At 41.1% G+C, this 21,020-nt stretch overlaps 1 protein-coding gene across 19 annotated transcripts in view; it reads right to left on the minus strand.

Moving 5' to 3' along the window:
• The window catches only part of MICAL3 (microtubule associated monooxygenase, calponin and LIM domain containing 3), a 174,563-nt gene that overhangs the window by 98,243 nt on the left and 55,300 nt on the right, over positions 1 to 21,020 (minus strand). For all 19 annotated transcript variants that reach the window (XM_041484416.1, XM_041484431.1, XM_041484422.1 and 16 more), the window contains exons 2-5: positions 8,406 to 8,781; positions 2,746 to 2,953; positions 1,284 to 1,400; positions 505 to 606 (exon numbers count right to left, since the gene is read on the minus strand). In XM_041484416.1, the coding sequence (XP_041340350.1) occupies positions 505 to 606; positions 1,284 to 1,400; positions 2,746 to 2,953; positions 8,406 to 8,669 (691 nt within the window). In that variant the 5' untranslated portion in view covers positions 8,670 to 8,781. The remainder of the gene's footprint in view (positions 1 to 504; positions 607 to 1,283; positions 1,401 to 2,745; positions 2,954 to 8,405; positions 8,782 to 21,020) is intronic.

Below are 21,020 nucleotides of genomic sequence, written 5' to 3' on the forward strand. Positions count from 1 at the left end.
CACCTTCAGGGAAGGCTCGGTGTGCCACAGACGGGTGCACTCACAAAGTAAAGGGAGAGAAGGGAGTTGATGAGCTACAAACTTGTTCACAGAGGAAAGAATAATTGCTTCATCAGAAAAGTGTTAAGGGGAAAAGCTTCCCAGCACCCTGTCTCTCATCGCTGTTCCTAAAGCTGCAATTTCCATTAAAAAAAAAAATAAAAAGGGATTCTGTGCTACACAGAATAATACTCAACGCCTCAGTTCAGAAGTGACAACACTACTTGACTAAAGAAAAAATGTAGGAAAAGTTATCCAGATCAAAAACTCTTATGTCTTTATTAGTTTAGAGGAAGAAAACAAAGCCACCCACATCTTTGCTATAAATGGATTGTTACACGGACTTTTAATCTCCCTATCACTTGCCAAGTGTCTTTCCAGATGTTGATTGGCATGTCAAAGGCCACTTTTGTTCCAACAAATTTAAGAGTAAGTTCTGTTTGGAGGTGAATCATGAACCATTACCTTCTAAGGTGTTTCTCCTGCCATCCCCTCCAATGATTACTTCAAACTCATACTCAGACACTGGATGGGTTTTGGGATGGACCAATGCACGCCAACCTATTCCTGTAGATGAACTCCAAGTTAGTGACAATATAAATGGCAATAATAATAGGGAAAAAAAAAAAAGATAAAACTATCAATAAATCCTTCAACACATGATCAGTCAAGAAACCCTGCAGGACAGCTACACTGATGACAGGGCTATTCCTGAACTGTGCAGCAATTTCACATGAATCAGAGGCAGACACAGCTCTGCTAAAACTCCCCTAATTCCTTTAAGGGTCCCTACAAACTTCCCTCCTGCCTATACAATTAATAAAAGGCAAAAAACCAGGTAAGCTACATCTCCTGTGGTGATCAGAGAACAGGTTTCACAGTGATACTAAAAGCATAACAAGGATTGTTCACCAGTAGAGTGAATGCAAAGAAAGGAGTTGTTTCAAAATGGTTTCAAAATGTTATGTAACAGGCTTAAGTATTTTAGAAGCAATTACAATTTACCATGTCTTCGTCTATTCCTGTGTAGTCCTTCTGGTGACTTTGTTTCATACAATAACTAATTTGGATTTGCCACTAGAAAAAACAAATCCTACTAAATATCCAAGCAAAAATGGATTAAAAACTATTCTTATTAATGGAGCACGAGGAAAGGACTTATGATAAGCAGAGTTAAGGAGTAGGAGCCTGTGTATCCTACCACAACCTCCCCCTTCTCTACTGCCCATTTCAGTGCTACTTGCTTTCATTCTCCTGGTCCTCTGGAGGGTACACGAGCCCCCGGAACTCCACATTGACATGGATCTCTATTCCCAAGATCAAGGCAACCTTCAAAAGGATCAGCTGGAGCTGACGGATACCTGCAAGAAGAAAAAAAAAAACAAACAGGTTATAAAGAAAGAGAAGAAAAAGAAAAGAGCACAAGTGCCCACGTGTGTCTGTGTGATCTTACTGATAGCCTGACTTAAAGGCCAGCTGCTACTTTCTTCTTCCCCGTGGTGTTCCCAGCACTTCATCCAGGCACCACTGGTGTGTGATATCACAGCATGCTAAGAAAATTCTACACAGCTGAAAACCCAGCCCTTTTCAAAGCATAAAAAGTAATTTTTTAGTGTTTCAGTCCCCTAATCAGCAACAAGGGTAAGAAGCAGGACATGAGCTGCAGGAGAGGGAGGGAAGACAGCACTGCACTTGTCACAGATGGCAAAGAGCTCCTGGATCAGCCTGGCTGTAATACTGACCTGCACCTCCACCCAGCACCTCTGGGTTACTGAGGGCATACAAAGCTCCTCACCACCTCTCTCCTCTTCAGGTAACTTTGGCAATGAGAATGAAAATTACAGTGTGCAAACTCAATTAATTTGAAGGAAAACACCTTACTGTCATATTTCAGACACTGAAATGAAAAAATCCTTCACCTAAATGATAAATTTTAGCTGTGTTGATACACAAAAAAAGATTAAATGCATAAATACTGGAAGAATAAAAACGAAAAGACATTAGAAAGAAAAAGCAATCTGCAAGGTTGAAGTTACGAAGAAATCTTCCAGTTTTACCCATTTGTTGCCAAATTAAAAAAAAAAAAAAAGAACACAGACTGGTGGGCAACACCTGGCTGTGCCACGTACAGTCAATTTTGGAGAGGAAAAAAAAAGAAAAATAACTCCTGCTCCACCAAAGCATTCAGCTCTCAAAGAAGATTGATTTAACAGAATATAAAAATCATCAAGATTATTCTCAATTTTAACACAAACATCTGTTAAATCAAAACGTGTCTTCATCATTTTTCTGAAAATTAACAAAACCAAAGCTGCTCCTCCTTTCTCCAGACTGAAATTCACAAGAATTTTCAAAAGCATGCACTAATTTTTCTTTACAAGTTGCTCAAGAGAAACAGAACAATGTGGCAGCTGCAGGAATGTATCAGCAAAAAACAGAAAAATTATCCATTAAAAAGAAAAGAAGTGAGCTTTAAGTGTACTTTTTAGTGTAGGAAAAAGCTATGCCTTAGGAATGTCTAAGAGATGACAGAGAAACACTGCATGTTTTAATCCCATGACTAGCCCAGAATGCACAATGCAAAAGTAATGCTGAACTGTACCACAAAAACTTGAGAGCAGGGACTGTGTAGGCTGAATTTTCACCCTCACCCTCTTCCCCCCAGGAAGAAGCAGTGCTGCTGTGTCCAGCCCTGCCTGCACTTACTGATATGGTCTATGGATCCTGCACAGAATTTGCCGTAGAACTTTTTGGCGCCGAGGCCCCTGAGGTCGTGGATGGTGAAGGGCCAGAGGTGCAGCACGTTATTGCGGGAGAAGGCATCCCTCTTCTCTATCACCACCACCTTGGCCCCCAGGAAGGACAGGTCGATGGCTGTGCGAAGGCCACAGGGTCCAGCCCCAATGATCAGACACTGCAAAACAACCAGCCCTGAGTAACTGCACAGCCCTTGCAGGAAATGGGGTTTTCTGCAGGAGTGTCCCACGCCTCTTAGGAAGAAGTGCTCTTCTGAAATTTGGATAAGCTGAAATTTCAGGTCAGTCTTTCTGTTTCTACCTGCTAAGTTCTGCCATTGATAAGCAGGAACCACGACCTGAAAATGAAGATATTGCAGAGCAGTGAAAAGCCTCAGGAAGCAGGCAAGTAAAACTGTGTGCTTGCAACCCTTGCTCTAGGAAGAGCTGCCAATTCACACTTTCAAGCTACATAAGTACCTGGAGAACAGCATTACTTCTAAAGGCTTCTCCCTCCCACATTCCACTTTTTTTTCTTAAAAACAAAAAACAAAACAGAAAATCAAATCAACCCCCAAAAAACAAAAACAGTGACAATTTTCCTCTCATCTTCCAGACACTGAGCTGGCCTTTCTTAAGAATATCTTCAGTAGCACAGCGACAGCTACAGCAGACAAACAAAAGACACTAATGTTTTTATAAACACCATCATTTAGAGTAACAGAATAAAAGAGTAGCCAAGTCAGAGCACTATAATTAATGCCTTGGTGGTGCTTTGGGGCTTCTACTACTGCAGCAAAGGAGACTTCAGGGAAGCAGACATCATGTAGACAAAAACTTTGAGTGGCCAGACAAATCTTTTCTCCAACCTAACCTTTGTCATATGAAAGGTCTTTCACCTTCTCTTATCTTTTTCCACTCTACTCACAAACACCATCAGATGCTAATAAACAACTTGAGAATGTAAAATACGTGCGCGTCTAGCGTTGAAGTGCCTTCTGAGAACAGAATGATGCAGCAAAATACTCTCAGGTTAAAAACCCAAGATAGTCAGGAGACACTTCTTACCCACAGAAACCGAGGTCCACAGAGAAAGTGTTGGTATGTGCAGTCACATAAATACAGTACACAGTCCATTTCTTCATCGTTATTGTACTTTGATTTCTACCGAGTAAACCAGAGACCTTGTTACAGAGGTGGCTGCTGCTGCTGCCACGTGGTTCTCTTCCAGATCCTTATGGCTGCGCAAGAAAACTCTTTGAGTAATTCTTAATTATGCCAAAACTTAACTATGAGCCAATGTTCTGATAAACAACCAATTCCAAAAAGCAAAATTTTGTGTTCAGTAGTCATCCTGACAATTTTTACAGGCTGCCACATTCTCACCACTTACTCACGCGGGCATAAACTCTGCAAGCACCATGAAACTGCAGATGTAAAGCCTGAATGATGGAAAACCAGTTACAGCAGTGATGACATAGCTATTGACATGCAAATTCCACGTAGGACTACTGAATAAGATAAGAAGTCCCATAAATCTGAGGGCAGAGATCCAAGTCTAGAGGAAAGGGAAGGGAATAATAACACCACTGCTGCTTTAGTGGCTTCAGGAACCTGAAAGCATTTGGGACAAAAGGCACACCCAACCTCTGAGCTAATAAATACCTAAATAAAACTACATCTTGAACAGGTGTCTATCTTGTAATTTGATATAAGGGATCCTCAGTTAGATCTACTATATTCCTCCAATTTTAATATTGCTTTCTTTGCAGGTAATTGTAATTCCCAAACACCACCTTGTCTTTCTTTTTTAAAACTTTTCAGAAAATTAGCTCAGCATGTCATACTTATTCAGGTAATTTTGCTTGGCTGACAACTACAATCTTTCAAAGAGCCTGGATTGGGTGGTTTTCATTCTTTGACAAATTTCCACATATAAAATATTTATGATGGAGTACACAACAGCAAAGGAATTGTACTGAAATCAGACTATTCAAACTCAGATTTCATTAAATTTTAAGCTAGTTGCCTGCAACTTTGTCACAGGAACTTAAAAGGTTTTTTTCCTCTCTATCCTTCCTCCCTGCTCTCATAGTAGGATGTGGTTAAAAGCACTTAGGTTATGATTAAGATTCTAGATATTCTGAATGTAGAATAATCAGACAAGTAATTTATGGTCAAAGTTGCCTTTTTTTTTAATTCCATCACAAAAAACATTAAATAATGTTGTTATAAAACATAAATTCTAAGCACAATTAAAACCAGAAAATATTCTTTTCCACCTCTAATGCTTCTTCCAGTGTCAGATATCTCATAAAAACCCACCTTCTGGTACTCTCAGTCAGCAGTAACTCCATGACATGCCAAGTACAGCCAAATAAAGGCAGCTACTGTTATTCCTTGTTCCCTTTCCCCTCAGTGACTCCAAGCAATTGCTGCAATTCCCTGCACTGAAGCTGTCTCACCCCTCAGAAACACTTCTTGCTCAAGATCTTTCAGACAGATTATATTAAGTTTCCAGTAACAACGCCATGGTAATGGAACATCAAATACAAACTGAAATGCTGTATTCTCTGTATAACCAATGGAGAGAGAGCACCATTTGTAACTATTTACATTTGAACAACCCATCCTGTCCAAGACACTTTCATGAACTCTGATTATCTGAATTCTGGTTAGCCTGGATGCTGGCCATGTGCACAAACTGCCCAACTCCAGGCACAGCACTTCATCCCTGAACAATTTTTTAATGGGCAATTAAAAACTATCCTACAAAAGATGAAAACTTCAGAACTGGTTTATGTTCAAGTATACAGAAGCCAGGCTTCCTAAAGAAATTACTGACTTCTGTTCTGACATGGATAAAACCCCAATCTTTATTTTAAAGTCTATCATCTCCACATGCCCACTTAAATTTCTGTACCTTTTAATCAGCAGTTAGCAAATTACATTAAACATTAGGAAGATAAAGCCAAGTGAGTTAGGAAACATCAAATCACATATGACTCAGTTTTCAAAAGGCCTCTGCTTTAAACAGTTATGATTACCTCTTAGGAGTAAAGTAAATTTAAACACTTAATGACAGACACTACTTGGATAGGAAACAAGAAATTAATAGAAACATATAAAAAAAGATAAGAGGAATACATGGTGAAATTTGGTTTAAAAAACATGTTCACTGCAATCATTGCCCAGTCCCATCACTGTGGTCCTTCACACCAGCACCATCAAGTTCTGAGGTTTTTCTCTCACCACTCAATGAGGAACAGTCCCACATGATCTCATGAGCCTCTCTGTTTATCTCACCACCACCCCACCACACGCTACTTCTACAATCACGCTCTTGATCCCAGTTCTCCAACTCCATTCTCACTCTCTTTAACTTGACTTTGGTGTATGAAATAGGTTAAACTTTGGAGGATACAAAATCCCTAGCATCCTCTTCAGACAAGCATCATTCCCAGGATGCTTTACTCCTTTTATCCACTTTATAACTGTACTTGAAGAAAGGTTTTAAAGACACTTGGTTGCATGTATTTACTCAAAGCACATCCTTTTCTGATGACTTCTGAGCCTCAGTACTCCTCTAGGTCTCCAGTTATTCTTTCAGAGCACCATCTGAAGGACTCTCATTTCTCATTCCTCTCAGTGCCAACTTCCCAGGGGTGATCTTCCTCTATAAACTGACTTTGCATCACCTCACCAGAGACACTGGTTTAATCAGCTTTGTCAGAGCTGTCAATTCACAAAATGTGCATCTCAATAGTTGGCTACTTTTTGGCCAAGCTAAAATCTCTACTTTTCTGACATTTTCTTGCAGCTGCCAAGTTGTTAATTCAAACCCAAAACAACCAAATGGAGCTCTAATGTCCTTCTAAACTCAGCTCACCAGTTCCTGTGAATATAAATGTCACACTTGATTTTCTGAATGCCTTTCATAGCTGGATGTCACACTCCACTCACATCTGTTTTTTCATATGCTCTCACAATCAAGCACTATCCACTTATCTGCCCATTAAATCTGTTCTTTAATGTTTCATCTCTGTTATTGAACCAACCTTTTCCACAGTGTTAACAAATACAGTCAGAGCCTAGATGCAAAAATCACTCTTACAGTCTATTATTCAAAAAAGTTAAAAACCTCTACATCTTGCTCCTTCCATCTTTGTCATAAAAACAAACCACCTAGCTTCATTTTACAGACTTAAACACCCCAGTTCAGTTCAACCCATTATGTTTCAAAGTAAGAGCAATTCCTGAATCTAATGCATGTCCAGGGTGATCAATTTTGCAGAAAATTTAGAATTTTTCTCCATGAAGCTCATACCACTTGGAAGAGTTATTCTTAAGCATTTACAAAACCTATTACATTTATTTTCTGGCCAATCCTTCCTTTCTTATGTTGCCTGAAAAATGTAAACTTAAACAGTGGTTGGATTTTTGGGGTGTTGAAGCTACTGCCCACTGTGACTATCAACAGTGCCCAATTGCTTGATTTTCAGAGTTTACTAAGTGTTACTACAGTAAATCATTATAAATGCCTCCATCCTTATGAAAATGGCCACTGGAAAGTGAAACAAGATAAACAACTAAGAAACTAACATAACTTTCTAATATCCAGTTTGGGGAAAATATAAGTCCACAGGTCTGAAATTACATTCTCTAAACAAGATATATTTCTCCCTCAATTCTATATGAAGAATTAGTAATTAATTCATCTAATTAAAGTACTTGCTTCTCTCAATAAGTGACTATTCAACAGAAAGAGCAACGTCTATTGTCCTATTCTGTCCTCAATGAAGGAGGACAGAATCCTGTTCTATTTTTATCCTATTCTGCACTATTTGTCTATTTTGAGAAAAAAAAAAAAAAAGAGTGCTTGATTATTTACAAAACCAACCTATTCTATTCACATTTCAATAAATGATATAAAGAACTACTTTCAAACTGCACTGTCCAAGGGGAGCAGCACATAAATGCCAGCTCACAGTAATTCAGGTTAAAAAAAAAAAATGCTCTGTGTGAGTGTGTGTGTAAAAGCAGGAATTCCTGCACTAAATACCACACATACCAACCTTTCAAAAAGAATTGATATGAGTTTCCACGGCATATTTTTTTCTTTGAACTTAGAATAAAATTGATCACTTTCTAAATAATGGGAAACAGTCTGTTTTGCCAAATTGGCAGAAAAGTTCCATTTTCTTGAGAGAGTCATGAGAATTTTCAAATTAAAACAGGAAGTTTCCAAACATGCATATTTTATATCCTAGACTCCAACAGCATACATTCCTGTTACTGTCAAAATGCAAAAAGGAGTCAACCAAGATTACAGGCTTACCAATTAAGATTTTCCAAGGCATCTATCTATAGGACCCAAGGCACAAAAACTTACAATGTAAGAACTTGCTGGCTGCTCCTCCTGAATAAAAGGCAAACATTCAGGTGGGCAGTCACATCTGGTGGTGACAAAAGGAATTTCCAATTGCTGATCAAATGCTAAAATCATTAGGACATTGCTGAAACTTCCCTGGCTTACACCAGGCAATATTTTTCTACAGCCACACCTTTTTACTGTGTATTCCAGAGGGATTGGGTAAGAGCTGCCTGGACCATGGTGACTGAACCTCTTACCTTCGTGTTGGCGCATGCTTTCCCCTTCTTGTAGTCCTTATGGCTGCCTCTTTTGTCCAATTTGGCCCACAAGGCTTTGGCTTTCCAGTAATTGAGCTTGGACTTGAGTTTGTGATAGAAGGAACGATAGTCCTTGGGCTTTAGTTCCAGGTAGTCACAGAGCTCCTGGAAAGCCTTCAGAGTCCCCTTGCAGGTGGAAGCCTGGACAAATCTGTCGAAGAGAACATGAGCCTGGTTCACCTTCTCGTTTTTGCTTTCCTCCATGCTTCACGCGTGGCAGCTGCCCAGGGGGGCAGCTGTGCTCTTCCAGTCTGCCAGATTTCCTGATGTTGTTCTGCTGAGCCACTTTCACCTCTGCCTTACAAGCATTATTAACCTACAAAACAAAAAGAAGAAAGCGTAACTGAACTTGCTCTTTTTCGTTCTGAAATTTTGTCTAAGCCTGCTGAACTGAGAGCCCAGATTCCCAGTCAATCCTCAGCTGATGGATATCCCAAGGATTTCTACCCAAGCTGACTGAAGAGGAGGCTTCCAGAGTTCACTGAGCCTCACTGCAGACAGCGGCACATCTCACATCTCTGTAAAATCACAAAATACTTTAACCCGAGCCAGTGCGTTGGAAGTTTTATCAAAACTCATTCTGCATGAAGAGCAGGGAAGTTACAAGTAAACAGGCAGATGTTACACCATGCCTGGAAAGTTGTTAGAAAGTTATGTTACACCATGCCTGGAACAGGGCAGAGGTTGAAAACAGAACAGGCAGACCTACTATGTCACATTTACTGTGTAACACCACAGCAACAGTTATGGGCTGGTGTTAAAAACACTACTGCCACAAAACACTTCAAGAGTCTGTACTCCATCAGTAAAATAAGCTTTTGTGCCTTCATTCTGAAAAGACACATGTCTTTGGTAATGATAAACAGAGATAAGAGAGGATGGCACAGCAGAAGCTGACATGGAGTCCTTGCCAAGACTTGATTTTGCACAGTGATGCTTACTGTGATCTTAAAAATAAGTTAAATCTGCTAATAACAATTCATTTCTTAGAAAAATAAGTCAAGGCTGAAAAAACAAAGCCTGTCTGTGTTTCATAAAGCAGTATAAACATTTCCCTTACCTAAAGCCTACACACATAATTCTGTCCACAAATGAGCAGCGTAAGAGTGAAACGTGGCTGGTGCATGAGCCTTCTAAGATCCCACACTAATTCCTCTGTTCTGTGGTTTTCAACTTCTTTTGATATGCAGGTCCATACAAAATTTTAGGTGGTGTCTGGGGTCTACTTTAATCTGCTGGGGCAGAGCTGCTATCATGAGCTCTGCTGCTCATTTCTGGGATCCCTCAGAAGCAGGCTGGAGACCTGGAGAATTGTTTGGATCACGATTAGAGATCTCTCTCTTTTATATAGAATAAACCTTTTTCTTTCTTTTATACATAACACTAAGTATACTCTAAATTACCCTGCTTGCTGAGAAAGAATAGCTCTGTTTGCCTTCAGATATGAAGGCAGCACGGGAACATATGCACAAACTATGGAAGTGAAAGCACTTCTGAGATGCTTTTTGCCCTTTGTTTTTTCTTGCAAAGGGTATTAAGGCAAAAAGGGAAATACGTGGACTTGGATAAAACTTTTTAGATTCTCACCAGCTCTTTTCCTGCTTCCAGCAGACAGGAAGCCAAGCCAAACATTACAGCTCATGTCTCTTCCCCTCCCATATGACAGCTCTCCAGTAGTTTATTTGGGCACTCCTGCTTTTCAGCCTAACATGGTATTTATTGTTTATGTTTAGAAACAGCAAAGGAGACATGGAAACCTTTACATACAAACACAAACTGGTAGTTTTTAAAAATAAAAGTTCCTACAGAAGTCAAAGTACAACAGTGGGCTATAGTGCAGGATGCAATTCTAACTTTATTAGGACAACCACCTCAGAGGACTCGGTTTTGAAGCTGTTTTTCTAACTGGCTGATAGTGATGCCCACATCCATATCAGTACTGCTCACTAAGCAAATTGGAACTGTTTTCTTTATTTTCCATCTTAATTTCACTGTTGTGAAGCTGAAAACATGCTCCAGGCTCACACCTCAGGGAAACCACTGCACTGCTACAGAGGGCAAGTCACAGAACCCTAAAATGGTCTGGTTTGATTTGGTTGGGAGACCTTAAAGGTCACAAAGTTCCAACACCCCTGCCATAGGCAGGGACACCTCCCAGTAGACCAGGTTGCTCAAAGCTCCATCTAATTTGGTCTTGAGCACTTCCAGGGACAGGACATTCACAGCTTCTCTGGGCAACCTGTGTCAGTGTCTCAGTGCCCTCACAGCAAAGAACTTCTCAATATCCAATCTAAGCCTGCCCTATAACAGTTTGAAGCCATTCTTCCTTGTCCTATCATTCATGTCCTTGTTGAAAGTCTATCTCCACCTCTCTTCTGGCTCAACCATGTACTGAAGACCTGTGTCTCCTCTTTTGTTCTCAAGAAGAATATTATAATGCACTGCACCAAAACACCTCTAATGCTGAAGGAGTCATTTCAGTGTCCCTGTGTCACACAAACACAATAAAATACCTGCAGTCTAAAGTCATATGCCTCATTAATCAAGCTGAATACTCTTACGTTCCCCCCACTTCTTGCACCCCCGCTCTACCACCCAAACACTCACTTCACACCAGTGCTTTGGATGACTGAGACTTCTTCAGAAAAAGCAATAAAGTTACATGACCTAAATTAAGTGGAGTCACCATTCAGATCTGTTAGTCCACACTCCTCTTCTGATATACCCAGATGTAAGGACAGCATGGGGATAATTTCTTACTCTTGCTTCTCCCATAGTTTTTCACCAAGGAAGTGAAGCAGCATTGGTTTTGCACTGCTCAAACACCCCAAAGTTAAAATCCAACAAGCTGGCTTGTACTGGGCAATTAATTTGGCTGTAAATAAGAAAACCAGCTGGCTCCATAAACTGGCGCCTGGGTTGAAAGAAAGGATCCTCAAGCAATTCAGTTCCATCCTGAACTGTAGACATCTCACGGGTCCAGAAGCTGGGTGGTATCAAGGAATGCACCAATAACTGGGTTTTTCAAACCCCCTTTATTAACAAGGCTTCATACATAAACTCACTCTTTTGCCATGGACATCAGGGTGTGTGCTGTCCCTGTCTCCGACTGACTCCACAAAACTTGTGGATATTAAACATAATATCCTTTCACTCTAGGAACTTACTGCTGTGTGTCTGAGGTTTGCCAAGCCAGCAGCCAAACCTGGCAAAACCAGGTCATTTGAGCCAGCACATTCCAAGGGGTACCTTAGCACAGCAGCTCTGCCCAAATCCCGTTTCACACAGCCTGGGAAATCAGTTATGCCCACGGGTGAAACAGCGAGGCTTCAGTCACCACATTAGGTCACTCCCTAGAACTCTGCATTCCTGATGTAAACACCCTGAGCCCTCGGAATCCAAGAGCAACACGTCAGAGAACATGGAAATTACAGGAGGAAAGCAAGGGCAGGCAAGAATTATTTGCTAGGTTTCCAGGGTACTTGTGTGCCTTGCTGGCTGTTCTGCAAGTCTGCAGTATCCTGCATGTTTTGTCTCGAGGCAGCTGATTGCTGACTCAGATGCTCTGTGAATTCCTTGGCTTCGGAGCTGGGCGAGAAAGACAAAGCCCGTGGAAAAACGCATGCAAGAACAGTGTTCACGTTGCTATTTACAATAATAGCAGGAGGTTGTCACTGACTCATGGCTCCAAGTACCCTCAGGATCTCCAGTGCTCGCCCAGGACAAAAGAAACCAATGGAAAACACAGAGATGCAGGCAGTGAATAATTCCAGGTGGTGGTTCCTTCCCACAGTCACCACAGATGCAGGAATATGAATATTTTATCAAATGCATACACGAGAAAGAAAGCCCAGTGCCCTACTTCTGCCAAAGGCAAAAGATAAGAGGAGATTTTGCAAATCGTACACATAATGAATTTGGTTGTACAAATTGAAGTTCTGCAGCAAGTGTTGCAAATGCAAGGCTTACATATTTCAGGCAAATAAATCCCCATTATACAAGATACCACCCCCTCTACATTTCCATCCTAATTTTGTTCAAAGTGTTCATTCAAGCAATGACTTGAGCCCAGGGAAAAAATAAAATACTACAGGAATGTATTTTCCAGCCATCTCTTTTTTCCCATCAGAAATTGAGTTAATTCCATCTATATTCACAGCTTGTTCTCTCTACCCTAAATCAGGAGGGAATTAAACATTTGCCAAAGTAACTGCCCAGCTGCACTTCAGAATGCTGAGTTTCTCTGAGCACCATGTAAGTGCTTTCTTACATTTGAGTTATTTCACAGCCAGGCCAACACCACAGATGCACCTTTGACAGACAAACCTCTGAGAAGTCAGGCATCAAGAAGAAGCGGTAATACCATATGGAATTTGAAAGCAAACTGGTCCATGATCATAAAACTACCCTCCAGCAACATTCCCTATGCCCTTGCCTCCCTTTCATGGCTCCTTCTGTAGCCTGTGCCTAAGCAAGGCTCACTAACATGCTCTGCAAACCCCAAGATTACTGCAGTACCCAGGCAGCCAGGACACACTTGCAACTTGGCTAGCAAAAGCCTAAGCACAGATTATAGTTAAGCTCATGCTACAGACAGTGGGGACACCTATTTTTGTCTCTCTCCTCCACCCAGCATCCAGTTTTCTTGTAGGAAACCAATTACCTTTGAGACTCTTATTCCTCATTGAATCTGGATGAAATTGTTCAGAAGTTATTAAGGATGAACTGAAAAGCAGATGAACAAATGGCTCAATCCCATAAGCCTCCCCTCTTTAGGAAGCCAAACACACAAAAAAAAAAAATCTTTATTCCAACAAGTGAAAAAGCTCTGTTTTAATTTCTAAGATTTATATTCTTTTACTTTCAGCTAAAACTGAAAAAAATGGATTTTCTACAATATGTTCATGACTTTCTAAGTGATTACAATACCAAAAAGTGCAGCTTTAGGGCAGTGGTAAGACTGTGGAACAGATGGCAAAAAGAGGACAATTTTGACAAGAAAAGCTAAAGCCAAAACTGGCAACTATTTTAGCTCCATATGATGCAGACCAAGAAGGGGAAAGCAGGAGGACAAAGGCGTGGTTGCCATTGTTTGCAGCTTCCCTTCTACACCAGATGGAAAAGGGGCACGTCAGCCCTGTCCACAGCACGTTTTAAAATGGGATTTAGATCTGTTCCCCTTCATAACATTCAAGACTCAAGCAAATAAGCTGTCAAAAAACTGTGCTTTGATACACCTGTTAAACTTGATCTGGTCACTTCTGTCCACCACGTGGGAGAGTCTTTTGGGTCTCCACCTCTTTCCTGCCTACCCTCCCTCCCAAGCTAGGCCAAAAGTAGGAGAAAGAGAAACCAAGTATGAACTTGACTACAAATACAAGAACCTGTTCTTAGCACATACATAAACAGTTCACAGAATGCTCATGGCAAGAAAAGCTCATCCCAGTACTCACTTGAGAAGAAATGCTAATTATAAACAAGAACATGGAAACACACAAATAGAGAAGCAGTTATAGAAAATATTTTGCTTCCCAAATTCACATCACGGTACAGAAGGAAAAATGTGTCTTGCTTATTACTAACCATTTCTTCAATGCCACAACACAACTACTGAAAGCATTCGACCTACAAAATACAATCTTTTCCCCATGAGAACTCAAAGAACACACTTTGCTTGCTGCTGTCATACACAACTCTTTGATCACAGCACTCCCTGCACTGAATGAACACTAACAAAGAAAGAGACCAAGAAACAGATCAATGTTTTTTTCTGGAAGAAAAAAAAAAAAAATATATATATATATATATATGTACCAACGAAGAGGTAGCTGTTCCTTCAGAGGATGATAAGAAGGGAGTAACACTAGGACACCTGGACAGGTGTCATTCTCACACCACGATGTAACAGAGCAACACAGTTGAATTCCTTTATCTGAAGTGCTTTGAAGTTGTTCCTGATGTTACATTTCAACATAGAAATGCATCCTAAAGTTAGTTCCCACCCAGTTTTACAAGCTGGATTTCCCCAGAGCTCTGCAAACATCATGTAATAACCCTTGGAAAGTGCCTATTTAAAAAAACAAAACAAAAGAAAGACTCCTTAAATTACCAGAATTTGCATAAAACTTTATTTCCATGGGTTCAAATGGGGATAAAACAAATTGGTTGCCTTAGTACAGCAAGGTATATCAGCTTTTGATACCATACAGGACATGCACCAATTAATTTTTCCAAGCTAAAATGCTGTGTATGCCACAAGAAACAGCAGCTTTGAGAATAGCTTTACTGAGCATTACAGAACAAGACCACTGTTCTGCCCCAAGTAGAAATTCTGAGCAGACCAAAGACTGGAGGCCACAAACACACTTTAACCTCTGCAGCTCAGTGAACCAAGTCCACAGAGATCTCCAGATTCTACTCATCCACTGACCACCCCAAACCATTCCATAGTACAGGAAGAAAACAAATAGAGCCTGTATTTGTATTTGGAAAAAAAAAAAATCTCTTTAAAGAAATTCTCTAATGACACTCACATGAACACATTTGCAAAATATTTATGCAAGTGAAAGTGAAATGCCAGAACCTAACACCTAAACACAGACTGCATTGATCACAAAAGTGATCACAAAGGAGAAAATATAATCAATAGGAACAAAGAAACACAGAACCATAAGATCTGCAGCTGACAAGAGGATAAAAATTACCAATCTTTATTGGGCATGTAAAATGGTTCAGAGACCAGAATGAAAAGGTCGAGCACCCTCTGCAGTATGTGCTTGCTTTCTCTTTACCTGCACTTGCCTCCACTTAATGTGCTTCAGCTCTCCCTCTCATTACCTAATTAGCCAGGGAAGGGAACAAAGCCAGTGAAGGGTCTGAAGCACAAGTCCTGGGAGGAGAACTTGAGGGAGCTGGGGTTGTTCAGCCTGGAGAAGAGGAAGCTCAGGAATGACCTTATCCCTCTCTACAACCCCCTGAAAAGAGGGTGTAGCCAGGTAGGGGTCAGCCTCTTCTCCCAGGGAAGCAGTGAGAGGACAGGAAGAGTCTTAAGCTGTGCCAGGGGAAGTTCAGACTGGACATGAGGAGGAATTTCTCCAAAGAAAGGGTGGTCAGGCACTGGAACAGCCTACCCAGGGAGCTGGTGGAGCCACTGTCCCTGGAGGTGTTTAAGGAAAGGCTGGAGGTGGCACTGAGTGCCAGGGTCTGGTTGACACGGTGGTGTTGGGTCATGGGTTGGACTTGGTGATCTCAGTCTTTTCCAACTTACTTGATTCTGTAATTCCCCCTTATATAGGTCAAAGATTACTTATCACCTAGAGATCCAAAGAGGCTGAATTTACCAAAGCCCCCTTCATTTCCATCAGTCATTAAGAGAAATATTTAGCACCTCAGAAGCAAGCTCAAAGACTGGCCATTTGTGCCAGCATTTATTTTAATCCCAGCAGATAGATGCCTAGACTTTCAAGTCCAGGGCTCACCCCTCTGTGGTTTGGTAAATCCAGACTCTCACAAAACATTCCAGTTACAGACAGCAAAAAATGAACATGGGAAAGCAAGTTTTATTTGTGCTGCTTCCAACTCTCAGCTGTAATGGGTGTGGAAAAGAGGCATGCACTTCCTGAAAGGAAGTGGTGGAAGACAAGGGAGCTAGAAAACAGGATTAGAAGATTCCTAATTTCACCATTTTTACACAGTCAGCTAGGTATGGCATCACAAATCCCCTGTACTGAGCAGTCCAAACAGATTACAGATTATTTAGTGGATATATAACCATTTTCTGTGGAAGAAGACTGATTACAGAAAGCAGAGGAAGTTTAAAATCTTGGAATCTTCTTCCCTCTACACTTGCAAGACTCTTTTGGGAGCCAAGAAATCTAATGTAAATAGACATTTGAATAAAAGAGCTGTAAAGATTTCTCCAGCCCACAAACCACCATTTAGAGATGGCTGAACTTTAAAATAAAAAGAAAAACAAATCCCAAGCTTTATTCTACAATAAGTTGAGGAAGGGTTGGGATCATGCTATAACCCATGAGTGCAACCTCAGTCTATGTAATTACCACACAAAAGATACATGCAGAATCAAAAAAAAAAAAAAAAAAGAAAAAGAAAAAAAGAAAATCCACCTAAAAAATCAGACCTTAAACCCAGACCTCCAGAACTGCCACCTCCTTTCCCTTAACAAGAAAAGTCCAACTGCATCTCAAGACTCACCTGCAGATGAGGTCACTGGTGATTTGTCACTCTGCATCCCAGCTATTGGATGCTCCAGTCTGCCCCTGTCCCCAGCTCATGCATGGCCAATAAGACCTAAGCTCCCCCAGGACAGGCTGACACCCTCAAATTTTCACTGCTGCCAAAGAAAACCCCACAGTGTGTTTATAACCGCTCATGGGCGTACCCTGCTTCTGTAACTCAAACCACTACCCCAGCCTTCCTTTCTCCTTCCAAGTTATGCACGAAAATATGTGCTCTGCAGTCTGTCTGTACACCTAAAATCAGAAATGGCAACGACAACCAACTCAATCTAGGTTAGATCAGGCTGTTTCTGAACACCCCACAGGCTTCACAGCCATGTGCTGTCCTCCCACATCAGTCACTCGATTAGACAATAATATACAATTAAGCAATTTCAATTTGTTTTGCAGAGGTGGAGAATTACACACTTCACCAAGAGCACTACTGACTGAGCAGAGTCTGAACAGGGCACCAAGCAGGATTTGACACAAACCAGGAGACTACTTTCCATCATAGCTTACCTTTTTGGTCAGATTCACTATGGAGTTACACCTCATTTTTAGAGCAAAACTTATTTATTAGTCTCTAAAGGCATGGGGCTTCTAGATAACAGGGAAGATACTGAACATGTTCAATGAACACAATTTGTCACAGGAAAAAAACACACCCACACATTCATCCTATAACTTTTATTTCACAAATTAGATAATTTGGTTGAGGTCTATTCCACACAAGCCACAAATCTCCTCTGTAACCTCTCCCAAGCTGCATTCCTGTAGACATGACTTTCATTCCAGAGGGAAAGAAAGTCTTTTTCCCATTCTTTCCTCAAAATACTCTTACTATGCTTACATTTTGGGGTTCTTGACAGTATATTAAACTTAGTTTAGTATTAACCCTCGATAAATTTACTCATGTAAATCTTTCCTCTTTCCAAGATAAGAATTCCAAGCCTTTGCACTCTGGCACGCTCCACAACCCTGAGCAAGGATAATAATTTTAAGCAAAATCCAATTCCTTAGTGACTAACTAGCTGTGAGACCATCAAATGACAACTGATGAAATCTAGCAACTTAATGAAAGTTTGTCTCTGTTACACAATCTGCTGTGTCTAATGCTTCCCCAACGTTCATATTCCTCAGAGGTACAAGGAAAGCTTTTACCAGGAGACAGGAACGTATTGTAAGCACATAACTAGTTCAACATTTTGGCTGCATCTTGACAAACAGACAGAATAAAGAGTTTGCATTTTCTCATGCTACAAAATACACCAGAATCTTGAAAAGCAATCCAAACTGTAGGCAGAGAATGGCAAAACTAAAACCCACAACATCCAACTTTCCGTTTGGCTCCGGATATCAGATAATACCAATTGCACATACTGTACGTAGGTTATAAATAGTAACCAGGCAGCACCTTCCCCACTTGGCTGGACATTTGACTCCCAGTAAACACTGAGCAGTTTCAATTGCCCAGATAGCAATTTCCCTGCAGCCCTGGAACCCGCAGGATGCCTCTCTCAGCAAAGCCCATGCCAAGCTCAGTGCCTGGAGCAAATGAAAATCTGTTAGGAAATCAGTTAGAGGAAGGAGCTGGAGGTGGTTCTGTGATTTACTCTCCTCTCCCCGAGGCTCTGGCAAGCAGCTCCTGGAAGAAGATGGCAGTCATCACTTCCAGAGGCAGACATTACCAATCTCCTCAAATACAGCTGCTCTGGTGGGGACATGAAAAGACTTGGTACAAATTAGTCAGAGATTAAATCCAACCTAAGTGTAAAGATGCCATTGGCAGAATTGATTCCTAGTAGCGAGGACACATTTCTCTTTGCCTTTTATCCTCAAGGACTGTTCTGTCTAGCCTTTTTAATTCCATCCTGCTTTGGATAAAGGCCATTCCTCTGCAAGGATATCTGGGGGTCTGAGGCAGATAGCTCAGCTGAGGATATCTGGCAGAGAAAGCAGCCCTCTGAGGCGGCACAGGCATTCCCTTTGCTTAATGCAGGTCTGAGAGCCCTCAGCCAGGGAGCTGTGAGCACTTTTTGTGCAACACATCTGTGTGCGCTTCCTCAACAGGCAAAGCCCACCATGCTCACAGACTGCACTGTGAAACAATCACTGCCCAGCATGGCTCGACAGGACTGAGGCACTGCTCTGCTCCTGTGCTGCTCACAGGATCTGTCCTGTAGGGCACTTCAGTATTTCCACTGGCAGATGATTCAGTTCTGGACCTTGGACTCAAACTGTGTAATTTTCATAATCTTATTCCATAACATCCTGTATTTGAGCACTAGCCAGAATGACCCTTTTCCAAAATGCTTTTAATGCAGCAAGAAAGAGCTCAAGAGACTGCAGGTCACTAGTGACTTTCTCAGTGACAATACCAACAGGCTGCTGCTGGTGTATCTGAAACAAAAAATACTGAAATTCAGAAGTATTTCCTTCAACTTCATTCAACTCCTGCTTTCAGGCTCAGTCAGCCAGAACAGACTGGTAGCAGAGCACAGCTCTGTAAACTGGGAATGATCAAGAGTGGTGGCAGCACCACAGCACGACAGTAACTGCTTTCCTATAAATCCATACAGTGCTCCTGGAGAGCATTAACTGCACAGAACAACATGGGGTCTTTAAAACTACCCTCTCTCTATTTGTTCACTGGCAGTAAACAATTTAGTATCTATATATTTACTATTAGTTCATGCTAACAGAAACAAATTCTGTTAAGAAAGATTCGTTTTCTCCAATTTAAGGACTGAGAAATGTGAAGGATTTGTTTCTTATTACACTGGGAGCTACCAGTAAAATCCATGTCTACTCTCCACTCCCCTGTCATTTCCCACACATACACCCCAGAAATTATCATGTGTTTTTTCCATAGACCCAAAAGATCTGGCTAACTGTAGAGAAAAATTTCTCATTTCCTGGGACAAACCAGAAAACTCTTCAGCATTTGGTTCTTGAAATACTTGGGAGTGACCACAAGTAATAAGCAATGTTTGCTTTTAACCTTTCATTTCTGTAACACTCCTGTTTATTTTTGAGGATAGAACAGACTATTCCAGTTGGAAGAGCCCTACAGTGACCATCTGCCTGGCTGAACAAAAGTTGAAGTTGTTAAGGGCATTGCCATCATGAAAGTTCATTTCCCTTCCCTGGCTGACACCAGTGTCTGGGCACGCACATTTTGTGGTAACTTTTACATTATGTTCTGTAACTATAGGGAATAAGAGGGAAATACTCATTTGAAGAACAAAAAGCAGACAAAAGTATCTAATGCTGATAAAAATGGGCAATTTCCTAACCTTATCACGCTGTGCCCAGTGAGATTACTAATGCTTTATGTCTCATCCCTGTTATCAACTCAGACATTTCTTCCTGAGCCAGTTGTTTTTATGATCAATAGCTTTCTTTTAATTTCCAGGCCAAGTTTATACCTCTCTGTTCCTGTGATGATGCTGACCTATGCAATAGCTTTCCCTCCCTTCCCGCACATATTTATAGACAATGCCACATCTCCCCTTGGCCTTCATTATGCTAAGGTCAAATCAAGCTCTCTTGGACTAAGATAGGCTTTCTTTTCCCTCTCCTGCCCATTCTGGGATTGCTTTAGCCTCTTCCACCTCTACAATCCACAACTAGCATAAATTTTAATGTACTCATTGATCACAGGAGACACTCTTTCTCCTTTTTTGGTTATTTCCAAGTGAAAGGCCATCAGATTGCCTCACGCTATTGAATTTAATTTCATGTGTATCCTGTGAGTTCTGTTCTCTCTACAGAATACCAATGTAAAGGTAGAGTTGGTCTCACAGGCAGAGAAATACAGCCCTGATCCTTTAAGAGCAGGAGCAGGAACCCTACCCCCCAAACTAGTTTCTTCCCCTTCTAAACACAATTTGGTCTTTTTGTCAAAGAAACAAATATGGTATTTGGATGCAGCCGTTTTTTCTGATGCAATATCAATGCCATGGGCCAGGAGACTGGTGGAGCTTCATGGAGAAGATTCCCACAGGCTGTGGCCAGCACCTGTGATCAGCCCTTCCAGTCTCCTCTACTTCCTGACCTACTTATAGCAATATAAAAAAAAATAAGGTAGAACACCTCCAGGAGTGGCAGAAAAATGTGTTGGCTTTTGTCCTGCAACTCAGTATTTGAAATCAGGGAAGTGGGGTTCTAGAGCACTCTCCAACAAGAAAATCCAAGGCAATTACTCAGTTTATTAAGAGAATAGAGTTTTCTGAGACTGAAGAGAAACAGGCCACATGCTAGGATTTACCTTCAAACTAGTCCAGGGCTTTGACATTACTGTATAGATGTAAAC

Source organism: Pyrgilauda ruficollis, unplaced genomic scaffold (assembly GCF_017590135.1).
Source record: "Pyrgilauda ruficollis isolate IOZ18807 unplaced genomic scaffold, ASM1759013v1 scaffold66, whole genome shotgun sequence".
NCBI lineage: Eukaryota > Metazoa > Chordata > Aves > Passeriformes > Passeridae > Pyrgilauda > Pyrgilauda ruficollis.